This window comes from Pempheris klunzingeri, chromosome 9, assembly GCF_042242105.1.
Source record: "Pempheris klunzingeri isolate RE-2024b chromosome 9, fPemKlu1.hap1, whole genome shotgun sequence".
Classification (NCBI taxonomy): Eukaryota; Metazoa; Chordata; class Actinopteri; order Acropomatiformes; family Pempheridae; genus Pempheris; species Pempheris klunzingeri.
In genome coordinates, this window is record NC_092020.1 from 21075260 (window position 1) to 21088295 (window position 13036).

A 13036-nucleotide genomic window follows, 5' to 3' on the forward strand; every position below is an offset into this window, starting at 1 on the left:
AGAAGTAATCTCAGCTTGAAAAACTGCCAACGCTTACATGCATCTAAATCAGTTGCTTACCACTGCAGGAAAGAAAAAGTTTCTGAAGCAGCTTTTAAATAAATACTTTTTTTATTCTGTTATTGGCTTTTTACAGGTACAAAGCATACAGCATGTTATAGTTTTATCAAAAGTGGAAAATACTGATGTTACATATGTAACAAATGTAAAAAATAAGTCTTCAATCTTACTTTCCCCGAAAGTAAGAACATACATTTCAGCATATGAAAATATCCATAAAAACACAGCTTAAGTAATTTAAGTTAATAAACAGTACAAAAATGTAGAAACCATACATGTCAAAATAATGGACAAAGACACCAACAACAAATGACTCCATGATTTCTCATGAATTAAAAAAATGTACACAAGTTCATAGTGTTTTAGTTGGGGTCATATTTATAGGATCCATACATCATCATTATCAGCATTATAATCATCATCATCATTGTCGCTGCCTGAAAAACACTTGAAAATTTGTGACAAACAACGCTATCCCCCCCCCAAAAAAACCTCCTCTCCCACTGAACTCAGGCCAGAAAAACAGAAGAGGAAAAGTCCTCCCCCGTACTGAAATCCTCAAATGTCTGTAAGGCAGGGGACTTGATTAATCCTCACTCTTGGAGCATTTAGCCAGTCTTCTGTGAGAAAACACACCAGGGCAAAGACAGACAGAGAGAAAAGGAATCATAACATTGGTGGGGTCCACCATACCGTGCGAGCAAAACGGTGTGCTTACTTTCACACCAAGGGCTGTGTCCTGTCACCTACAGGTGCAGACAGATCAAACACATATGCTTCCTTTTAAGAAAATTAAAAATTGACCCCTGAAAAGACAGAGTTTCCTTTTGCTCTACTGCCCATTGGAATTCTCTTCCTGTGAGTGTTAATATTATCTACTGTCTTATCTCTCAGCTGTGAAGTAGTAGAAGTTTTTGGAAAGGAGAGGCAATATTGGTAATAAAAAACAGAAATGTTTGATCAAGATAACATGAATGGAGCTTTGCAGTCACTAAAAGGAATTCAGACATGGATTTCTTTTTTCTCTTTTTTTGAGCCATTCAGTGTCAATGGATACGCTGTAATGAGGCCTCAGAGAGATGAATGCACGATTGTACAGTTTAGTTTGGATCTAGAAAAGACTGGTAAACTATTCCAAGGAGGCTAATGACAAAATCATGTTACAGGTGCCATTTTTACTGCCTTACTGCATTGAAAGTCGTCTTATATTTTCGAATAATGTAAAAAAAAAACAGGTAGTCCAATGTTCTCTCGAAATATACAGTCTTCCTTTTTCTTCTTTTTTTTTTTTTTAAATGGAGAACATCACCATATTCTACAACATCGTAATAAATAGTCTCATACATATTGCTCAGCTTCTCCTTCATTTAGAATGGTCACTGAGCCATCTCCACTGTTCATTTCAATGTCTTTTGCTGCCGCATTTTCCGGAAGCAAGGCTAAGTCCTTGAACACATCTACATAATGTCCAAAACCAGGACCCCAGTTCAACAGATTGTCCCAGTTGAAGCCCCCAGCTTGCTGGCCAAGTCTGTGGGGCAGGGTGTAGTGCTGCTCTGTAGGCGGCATCTGGGCAATGCCAGGCCCTCCCTCTGCCCTCCGGCTTGAGTACCGCCTCTGCTTGAGCCTTCCACTGTAATCCTCATCGTCGGCGTCTGACTCATTGACTTGTGAGAGCTTAGGAACTCGGGAGCTGTAAGACACTGGCTTCTCCCGGTCGTACTCCATCTCTGAGCAAGTGAAGGAGTCATGTGAGTCACTTTCTGAAGAGGACTCTGGGGCAGGGATGCCATCGGCAGGGTTGCGGACCCTCGACAGCGGCCTGCGGCAGTCCTCTTCTGAGCTGGAGCGCCCGTGGTCAGCGCTACAGATGCTGGGGTTGCGTGGACGTGGAGTGTTAAGCCGCTCCACTTCCTCAATGGACAGCCCCACAGGAGGCCCCGTCTCAAGGGGGATCTGCTCAATCGGCTGCTTGAGCCGACTGCCGGGCCTAGAGGTATGGCCGTGGCTGGCCATGGTCTGTGGACTCTTGCTGCGCCTCCCCAGCCGGGTGGCATAGTTGAACATGGGTGGTGGCTGACACATGTCACTGTGCAGGTCCAGTGGACTGCCCTCACGGCGAGCCAGGTTGAGTTCTCTGGTTGGAGTGTTTCGGTAAAATGAGGAAGGCTTAGTGAATGGAGCTGGGGAGTGTCTGGAGAGAGGGTTTGGGGTGGGGCACGCTGAGTGGGAGTGGCTGAGCGGGGTGGACCTCAGTGCTTGGGTGTACTGAGGCTGGTAGGTGTAGCTTGTTGCTCCAAGTGGTAGGGGAGACTGTCTGGCGAAGCCCAGTGGGCTGTGTCTCTGGATGGAAAACTTGGGTGTGTGGCTGCGGAACTGCTTGTAGTGTTGGATGATATCTGCATCTGAAGGGGCGATACTGCTGGCATTGTCTATGTCATAGTGTTCAATATCTGCCTCTGGGCCATTACAGGGGGCACAGGGAGCACTGGGAACAGTCTCATTGTTGTGGGGAATGTCTGTTTCGTCATAGATCAGATAGGGGTTCTCCCTCTCAATGATGTCTGGTTTGGGGTTCCCTTCCGGTTGCTTCCGTACCGTCATGTCATCCCCGTATGGCGGGATGTTATCTGGGTCATCGAACGCTACATTTTCACTACCCTTCTTCTTTTTCTTCTTCTTCTTCTCCTTGGGTTTCTTCTCCTTGGGTTCTTTTGGCACTTTGGTCTTGTTGCGGTCCTTGCAGTGGTTGCACAGGATCAGGCTCAGCACCACCAACGCGAGGACAGTGGCACAGCTGCCAACAATAGCAGGCACTGCCCAGATGGGGAGGACCATTGTCTCAGCTGTGGGGCTCGGGCTGCAGACAAACCCACCATTGTTAGCTGTCTTGCAAACAGTACCCTGAGGGCACTGGACGCCCAGACAGGCCACCAAGGTCTCACAAGTCTTGCCTGTGTAGAATTCGGAGCAGACGCAAGTGAAACCTGAGCGGGTGTCCGGCACACAGCTGCCATGGTTCTGGCAGGGATTAGAGGCGCAGTCGCCGGGTGGAACACACTGGTATGTGTACCACTGGTTGACACACATCAAGCCATCCCAGCATGGGTTGCTCTCACACAGGTTGGGACCCCTGCAGCCGATTTTGACAGACGAGCTGGTCTTAGTTAAGGTGACAAGGCTGTGCTCTCCAGTAAATGGAAGGTTCTCCCCATTGTACTTCACATAGGCCAAGCAGCCGTCGAAACCTGCAAATGCGTAAGAGAGAAAACAGGATCAGATAACAAGAAACAGCCATCAGCAGTTAACAAGGACATAACAGTGGCCTGGAGGGGAATCATTTCCGATTGCCACCAGACTGATTGGTTTTGAAAATGTCTGCCGACGCCGGCTCGCTCCCTTGTAAATAACAGGAACTGAGAGCCATAATCAGAGCTAAAGGAATTTTGTTTAGATGGGTAATTGGTTCAAGCTTAGGATAAAAAAACAACAAAACAAGTGAAACTTCCTTATGGAAAGCATCTCCTCAAAAAAAAAAATCACATTTCAAAAAATGGGTCGAGTTAATCACTGGCCAATTTAAAGGAACTATGAAATATTTTCTAAAAGAGAATCCATCATCAGAGCCATTATAGCTTCAAGACATACATCTGGGTTGGATGAATATCTCTGTGTCTAATTCAATCTTTTGTTTCGTGTGTTGCCTAACAGCACTGCCTCACCGATGTAAATAGATTTTTATTGAATTTATCCCAGTGCAGATTAAATCCATTTGTGTCTTTTCATTAGCTCTTGAAAAGTGAGTACACAACAAAACACGACTGCTCAGACACACATTGAGATATGGCTTGGTGAATAGGCAGTCTGCCACAGATCTGCATGCTTAGAATACTTGTTTTAAATATGCTCTGGTAATTGGGTAAAAAGGTCAACAAATCATTCAAATTGCTAATTTTTACCATATTAGTCCATAGTATTAAGTTAGTTTTTCCCTCCTGTGGAATTCTAAAATTTACTGTGTTGCATTACTTCCCTCTGGAAACCCTCTCTTTCACCTTTTCCAAACTGTTCCTAACTCATGCTAGTGAACATCTGATCTGTGATTTAAGTCTAAATGGAGATGAGAGTCCATGGAAATAAGATAAAAACACCAAAAGCCTGCAGAGGCGGGCGCTCCAAGCCAAAGTCAAATTAAATCAATATTAGTTATTTTGTCCATAAATGATTCTCTTATAAAAAACATTTATCCAACTACAGTAAATTCATAGTAGGTAAATCTCAGTAGTGTCAAATAGAAACAGATTTCAGGCCAGTTTTAGAGTCTTTTTGGATGGCCACCAAATATGGTCAGCAGTTTGCACAGCAGACCGTTAATTCATTTGGGAAAAAAAGTTTGTACTGGATTTATAAGGACTCACAAGCTCATGAGTTCTCTGTCACACACACAAGTAGTACAGTATGTACATGTGCACACACTTAAAGCATGCAGATGAGGTTTCCATAACATGTAAAAACACTGCTGCATTAGTAATTTACAGTGGATAAAAAGTGGGTGAGTGTCTTGGTGATATGCCAGTTTTTGAAAGCTTCAGCATGTGTGTTTGACACAGCACCTACATACACATGTACAATGACACACATGCATGTAAATACATTGTACATACAATAAGGGTTTGTCTGGCATAGAGAGGGCAACATCTAAACTGAGATTTTTAGACTTTAAATATGACAAATTTCTTGTCAAAACATTACAAAAATCCAGTGTTTTCCTATGAAATGTTCTCTTAAAGGGGTAGAAAAGCCTCTGAGACGGCATTTAGATCATCATGGGGCACTAAAACTGTCGGCTGAAACTCATAATTTTGAAATTCTTTATGGTAGACTAGCAGCTTGCAGTCTCTTGAAAGGAACACGACCCATTCCCACCACAAACTGACAACTACATTGAAATGTGCATGTACATTATCTGCATGACCCACTGTCCCATTTCTCCCTAACCCAAGAGTAATAAAAACACTATTGAGCCTCACCTGCTGCAGTTTTCTGCTGAGCAGGTCCGGGTGGGATCCCTCCTAAGGAAAAGGTCATAACGCTGAGACCTCCAAAGTCCTGGGTGGCATGCTGGATGGCCCTGGAGTGGCTGCTGTCAACCTGGAGCACCGTGACGGAGCTGTTCTTGACCAGGTGGAGTGTGTGCCACTGACCGTCTGACAGCACTGCGTCTCCAATGGTCCGCTCCACCTTCCCCCCAACGCCCGCATCTGAGATGTAGTGGATGTTGCCATTCCTCAGCTGAGAGAGGGAACACAGTTGGAGGTTGAGCGGTGGTCACATTTACTCTATTGATGAGTTTAAAATGGGTTAATGGGTCATTGCTCACACAAAGGATGAAAGTAGACCTATCAAATTCAGGTTAACTTGCAATTAATTTCATTTCATTTAGTTAGCTACTCTAAAAGAATATCTTCCTGGGAGAGACACAAACATGAGCCGTTTTGAATAAAAGTCACAATTAATGAAAAATAGTTTGTGGGCGGTCTTATCTTAGTTGTACATTACCAAAGCATTACCACACCAAATTTGATCTCAGTGGTTTAAGTTCACATGCTGTGACAGTTTGATGATTCCTTAAAGTCAGGAGGATTGATCCTTTGGGGACCATGAACGTCAAAATGTCACGGCAATCCATCCAATACTTTAGAGAGATATTTCAGTCTGACCGGAGTGGTGGACAGAGTTCAATAAGTTAAGTCTTGTCATCTTTCTCCATGTTAATATCCACATTAAGCAGCACGTCAAAGATTAGATTAGAGTGGACACCAGATTGACACATTTGACAGATTGCTCAATCGCTGATCTGCGTATTGTTGTAATTCTTATTTTAAAGCATATGATAAATAATGCGCTCTGAGGGGAGTTGCACAAACTAGGGTTAAAAATGCAGTTTTTCTGATTAATGCAATGACTTATCATGTCAGCATCAATCATGAGCGATGAGAGGAAGTCTCCACTAAACTACAGCCACACTGCTTTCTGAATTTGATGTTGAGGTCAGAGATCAAAAACAAAAATGCAGCTTGCCGCTCATAAATCTTCTTCCCGGCGGGAGACACTGCAGTTAATCATGTTCTCACGACTTGTGTGTCTAGCAAATGTTATTCAGCCAGATGATGATCAGAAGCTTGCTAACAACAAATTCAGAGGAAACATGCTCATTCAAACACCCACTGGTAAAGGCTCTTTCCAGAAAAGAGAGGACAGAGTGCATCTTTAAAAGAAATTAATCAAGCTCACTTTGGCATGGGCAACAAATTTGCGGCTTACACTGTGCATGGTAATCTCATATGTGTACTCCCCACTTCGATGGAAAAGTAATCCTGTTCTCTTCCCTTTTCAAAGACCCCCAAAATCAGCAATGAGAAGTAGCTTCCGGGAGAATTGATTTAAAATGGGAAAAGCGGAAAGTCCCCAAAGCCAAAGAATACTGAGTGCACTAAACCTGGAAAACCAATCATGAAGTTTATCTATTAAACATCTTGTTTTTTTTTTTATATCTCAGTATATATAGTTCTGACTCTCAACATATACATATACAGTATGTATTCCCCTGCTGCTCTACTTTTTGAGCATCAGGATACTTATGATACTTTTCTGGACTGTTTAGAAGGCTGTGATGGTTGATTCAATGAGCACCAGAAGCTGCTCGGAGCTGGAAAACAAAATCATAACAGAGAAAGTCTGATGCTAAAGTGGGAAGGGGTTGATGCTGGTGAGGGTAGAGGGGGTCTAAAAGGAAAATTGAAGAGGATGAATGAGCACTCAGGCCTCTTTGGGCAGCTGCCCAGGATCAGTCAGAGGGAGGGGGTGCTGAACAGGATGAGAAGAGAAAAAAAGGAATTAGACTAAAGGGGGGGGGGCTGAGAGAGACCCATAAAGTTTGGCTATAGTTTATATTTGGAGAGAGCGTGTGGGGTGGTGACGGCCGTCGTAAGGGATGAATCAAAGTAAGGAGACGGTGTACTGATATGTAGACATGTTTAAATTAAACTAATGTTGGGATCTTGGAGTCCAAATATTCAGAGGACCTTTCAGCATCAGTGTAGTGTTTGTTTGCACACACACGAACCAACAAATGCTCATGACTGCTCATGATGCTCTTGGTGATGCAATTTATCATCTGGCAGCCATATCGCAGGACCTCAGCTCTGTCGTCACGAGCAAAAGGATGAGCCAAAGCTGCGAATACACTGACTAGAAACCAATCATGATCATGAACTAATTATTACTTGCAGGTTAGCAAACAAATCTTGTCAGTGTGCAGCCTGGCTAGTCGCTGATAATAATAGTGACTGTGGCTGCGCTGTTCAATTGGAAATAATCTTAAAGATGACAATCAAGCTGGGGTAATGTGTACATGGGACCATTCCCTGTGTCATAGTATAGTATCCTTGGATGCAGAGCGACTTTGGAAGAGACCATGCAAAAGCAGAGCCGATACATGAATGATTATTGGGGTCTGAATGCAAGCTTGCAATGCTGAATGCAATGCTTCTACGTATATTGCCACATCATTGATGCTCGCATGAGCTTCGCTTCCTGTTTTTCACGTACCTTAACAGTAGTGTAGTTGCTGCTCTCCTGCACATGCAGCAGAGTGCCACTCTTGCTGCGCGTCCTGAACTTGAGCTCCAACCTGCTGGCACTGGCGGGGTCGGAGGTCGTGCCCTGCAGCGACTGTCTCAGAAGAAGGTCACGTTTAGGGCCCTGCTTCAGTGAGTAGTCCAGGCGGCCGGTACCATCCAGGGACAGGGCAGTGTCTGCTGTCATGTCTGTGGGAGAAAGACAGAGAATGTCCTCAGTCTGACTTCAAATAAGTTTCACAGGCAACTGTTAAACTCATATTTCCACTGGCAGACGCGCAGGTCCAAATGATTTTCCTAATCCTACTGCCTTAACCACAAGTTGGTCCTTGCATTCTAACCGGTGGTTACAAATACCTTCCCATCAGTGAAAGATGCAGGTCAATCAACACAACAGCCCGTGTGCAAGACACTGACCAATACCAATACCGTCTTTAGAGTGTAACCTAAATACCTGAAATGTAATCCCCCCGGTGTCTGGAGATTGCTAATATACAATATGATGTCATTTTTGTTTCAAGTCACGATAAACTTACATTAACTCTAACAAGCATACAATATGTAGCCATTAAAAATGTTAATAAAACACTAAAACAAACAAAATTTCATGGTGTGAAAAAAGACAGTAAACCTTAGCACAGCAAAAATTCCTTTTGAAGTTGGATTTATATACACAGTTAAAATTAAAATGAGTTTTTTAGGTGTTTGTTGTTTATATTGATTTACATTAAAACTGTAATTTATTATATTCTATATTCTAGAAAAGAGCTGTGATCCCGTTGCGTGCCATGAAACAAATCAGCAGATTTCCCACAAAAGCAAACCTGATGGCAAACACAAAAAAGTCCAGTGTTCCCAGATCTCTCAAGTAATGAGTTTGTTTGTTCCCCGTAATAATATGGAAGTCTTATAATAAATGTGATCATGATTATTGGTGATATTGCTAAACACACTATAGCACCTTACACAGTAGCGAACAGTGTTTGTGAGCCTCAAAGGTTTTAGACTGTTTTAGTTCTCTGATGTCAAGCCTTTGTATTTGTATAATGAAACACACAAATGCTTTGATATAAAACTTAGTTGCCATGATGTGGCCTATATTAAGCTACATGGTGCAGTTCGATGACTCATGAGGAAAGAATCATAAATAATCATGATAGAATATTCCTTAGTAAGTGCAGCCTCAGCAATAAAAAGACACTTCAAAGGCATATACTTACATTTCTCACAGAATTTGCCAGTGAAGCCATCTACACACTGGCACTGCTGCCAAGACCAGTGGTCCAAACAGGTGCCCCCATGTCTGCAGGGGCTGGCGGTGCAGGCTCCTTCCAGTCTCGGACATCTACAGACACAAACCGACAATCAGACAGTCAGTTTGACAAGTCAGCCGCACAGTCGGCAGCCTTGGGGGTCCACCGAAAGAGAAACTCCAAAAAAAAAGGGGCAGATGAGCTGTGATTTTTCTCCCCGTGCTGCAATACAAAAAACACCCATAAAGAACCCCAAGAGAATTAGCATATTAAAAGATCTGTTCTCGCCTCACTATTCACCAGCAGGACAGAAAAGAAAAAAAAAAAAATCTGCGGAATTCTGCAAATAGTTTCCCCTGTCAAAAATCTGCCGATTGTATTAAAAAGAAAAACAAAACAAAAAAAACATCTTTTTAAAATCTCTCGAGAGGGTTTGAGAGTGTGAACAGATGTCCCACAGCGAGAGTCGAGGAGGTTAGAGAAGACGGGAAGATGGGAAGAAGAGGGAGATGATGGAGAGAGTAAGGGGGGGGGGATTGGGTTGTGCGGACCTGTCAAGGATGCCACGCGATGCCAGAGCCTGACTGGGCTCCAGTGGGCGGCCGTTGACGGCGAACTCCATGATGCAGCCGACAAAGTCGTGGGTGGCAACCTGGCCGCGCCGATGAAGGACGGGTTCTATTGACCTGACGCCTCCCACCGAGAGCCTGTTGGGCTGCACGTCCAGGATCCTGCACACACACACACACACACACACACGAACACACACAGATGAACAGAAGCACACAAAGACTTCAATGCACACAGACACAAAAGTACATATGCACAGAAATGCATTCAAGTATTCAGAGGTAGGCGCGTGCACACACACACACACGCGCACGCACACACGCACACACACACACACACACACACACACAGAAAGACACTGTGGGTCAGCAAGTTTCACAACAACATGGTCCCGAGACCCTTACAAAATAAACCTTCTGCAGACCTCTGTGGCCTTTCCTCATCTGCCAAATAGATCTCTCTCTCTTTCTCTCAGACACACACACACACACACACACACACACACACACACACATGTACCCCTATACACACAAAAACACATGTACATGTCTTAAGTTTTCACCCCACAAGGCCTGGCTCAGAGCTGACTGTGTGTAAAGGCAGTGATCATCCAGTAATTTAATGAAGGTTTACATCATATATTGTATATTTACAACACATGACTTCATTTGAACTTTGAGTCATTTTTGTATCATCATTGCACAAAAATGTATGAGAACTGCATATTACAAGTGAAGCACTTTGCTTTCATGCAGATACGTAGTATTTTAGTGACAGGGTTCAGTTCTCCATAGAGCTGTGTCAATTTCTGTATCTTTTCTCTATATACTCTAACCCTCAGCTCCATCCATCCATTGTCTATACTGCTTATCCTTCAGGGTTGTGGGGGGGGGGGCTGGAGCCAATCCCAGCTGACTTTGAGCGAGAGGCGGGGTACATCCTGGACTGGTCGCCAGTCAATCACATTATTCACAACAATACTTCCCAAATTGGGGGTCACGGCTGCCATAATATGAATCTGACGGGTCGCTAGATGATTATAATCTTTGTGAATTACGAAATATTTTTTTGTGCCCTAAAAAGTATTAAAATAGAACAAAACAAAAAATCCAAATCAAAATGCAATCAGTGACTCAGTTCTTTGTTTTAAGGGGTCACAAGATGAAAAAGGGTTGGAAACATCTAGCCAACAACCACTGTGTGAAAAAAGATTCAATTGTTATTACTTCAGTGCAGATATTGGCCTTTTGCTATCGTTCATACCAGGTGCTGAAAAGGTAATTGTTATGTATCACTTTCCATTATTTTGCCCGGCAAGGGAAATGTTACGATACATAAAATTTTTCAAACCTTCGTACTGAAACTGTTAACACAGTTTCTAAGTATACAGTATGATAGATCATAGAAATGGAACATGTGTATACTGTGTGTGTGTGTGTGTGTGATTTTCTTACCAGTCAGTGTGTACCGCCACATTGCTCACAGCACAGTAGCCTGGTTCATGGTCATCACCACACAAGTCCACAGTCAGGGATGCAGCCTACGTGATGAAAGGAACACACAGACACACATATGCATGTCACATGTGATCGTTGTTAAGAAACAGCTGTTAACTCACACTGCCTCATTCAACCACTGGTCCTGGAGGAGACTCCATTTTCTGAATGGTAGACTATGGATGACATATTTGGATGCAGAGCTTACTGTTGGTTTGTGGCTGATGGTGACCCATCAAACACTCAATCAATATCAGCCACTTCACCACTGACCTATTCTGGTTCAGTACAAACACTTGGCATGGTTAACTGCTCTGCTCTGAACTTGAGTTTTAGTTAGGAAATATTTATTTATGATCTATATGGGGGCTGAATAAGCTTACTTTACTTTTACTGCTACTCCATAGCAATATTGGGAAGTACTTGAATACAAATTGATTAAAGAAATACTATCATATTAAGTTTTCTTTAACAAAAAAGCTCATTTTTTTTAATGTGGCGTTTGAGAAAATTGTTTAAGGTTTTTTAAGCTTCAGTTTTATCTGATCTGAACAAATTTCATCTTAATTTTGTGGAATAAAAAACATTTTTTAGACATTATGTAAAACAACAAACACGGGTAACAGTAGATAGTTTTTTGTTATTGTTGGACAGAGCTAGGGAATCTTATTGTGTGCACATCTTTAGGACTGAAAAACCATGAGCGTTTGTCAGACTAAATATCTTCCTGTGCACTGTAGCATAACTTTCGCTCCAGGGTTCTGTTTCCACCCATTGAAGGTTACTTCAACCAATAAAATCATTTCTGCTTGAGTATTTGTGTAGCCCTGTTCAAAGGTTAGTGCGAGCTTTGTCCACTAAACGGCATTTAGGCCAATTATATTTCATCAATTCATCATAGTGGTTGATGGGAGAGTGGCATAAACCGCCATACATTACAGAGAACATTTCCTATTTCCTGTGAATGGTATGAAAGCTTTTGACCAGATGTGGCTTATTCTCTGGCACTCTCTGTGCTCAAAGAAGGAATGACCCCACTAGGAAGAAAAGAAATGGGCTGGTGAGGAAACTGTCCGGAAAAGCGTGTGAAAGTGTTGAAAAACCGGGGCAATCATGCTCCACCTCTCCTGGATCTTAAGTAAACATGGACCACACCGGCCCGGATCTCCAACACAAATCATCCACGAGAGCACGACCCCACCAAGTGCACACACACAGACACACACTCTCTCTCTAGTATACTTGAGTCGCACTAGTCAGAGTTAAACACACACCAACAGGGCGACAGCGGCGAGGCGAGAAACAACAGGACTCATTTGTCTCAAACACATTCGTGACTCTCTGAAGCTCCATGAAGAGCGTCTGAAGCACATGAACATTTCATTAATGTCTTTTCCTGTGATCAAAGGCACAGCAGCCATGCCTTAAATACAGTGCACTGCACTCAGTGTCTAGGGTCTCACACTGTGGTGGAGACAATATTAATTTCAACAACCCCCTTGGAAATTAATACAGAAAGGTGAGGAGTTTTTGTGCTTGGCTAACATCGAAGGAAATGTGAAGAAAGCGCCGCTGGAGATCATTGTTTTCCCCATGACTAATGTAATGGAAGGACCACAGCATAGTTCTCTGTTGTGGTGCAGACACTGAGTAACTGCTGTTACACATTTGTTTTGTGCTTGTTTCTAAGACAAATAATTCAACTAATCAAATGCTTGATAATTACCTGCTGATGCTAATCAGACACAGCAAGTCCTAATTTGTCAAACTGCATTTGTAAACCTTATTCACAGAACATTTTTCTATTTTTTCTGGATTGTTCTGGCTTCAAACCCTGATTTAAAATAAACTATCTGAGCCCTTGCTTGGATGTTCCCACCTGTGATCTTTTCCAGACAGTCAGTTATTCTCACATGATCACAGTACTTCTCATACTTACCCCTGTGATATCCAGCCACGCAGATAGCTTAGGTTTTATTTGCATAGATTTTAAGACTTCTGCCACTCCAATAGGATG

The 13036-nt window shown here is 42.9% G+C and overlaps 1 protein-coding gene across 1 annotated transcript in view; it reads right to left on the reverse strand.

Annotated features, from left to right (window-relative positions):
• Window positions 1-240: 240 nt before the first annotated feature.
• Window positions 241-13036, reverse strand: part of fat4 (FAT atypical cadherin 4) — a 102543-nt gene continuing 89747 nt past the window's right edge. Inside the window, exons 12-17 of the mRNA XM_070836424.1 lie at window positions 10978-11063; window positions 9505-9684; window positions 8921-9045; window positions 7672-7889; window positions 5091-5352; window positions 241-3308 (exon numbers count right to left, since the gene is read on the reverse strand). Of these exons, the coding sequence (XP_070692525.1) occupies window positions 1399-3308; window positions 5091-5352; window positions 7672-7889; window positions 8921-9045; window positions 9505-9684; window positions 10978-11063 (2781 nt within the window). The 3' untranslated portion in view covers window positions 241-1398. The remainder of the gene's footprint in view (window positions 3309-5090; window positions 5353-7671; window positions 7890-8920; window positions 9046-9504; window positions 9685-10977; window positions 11064-13036) is intronic.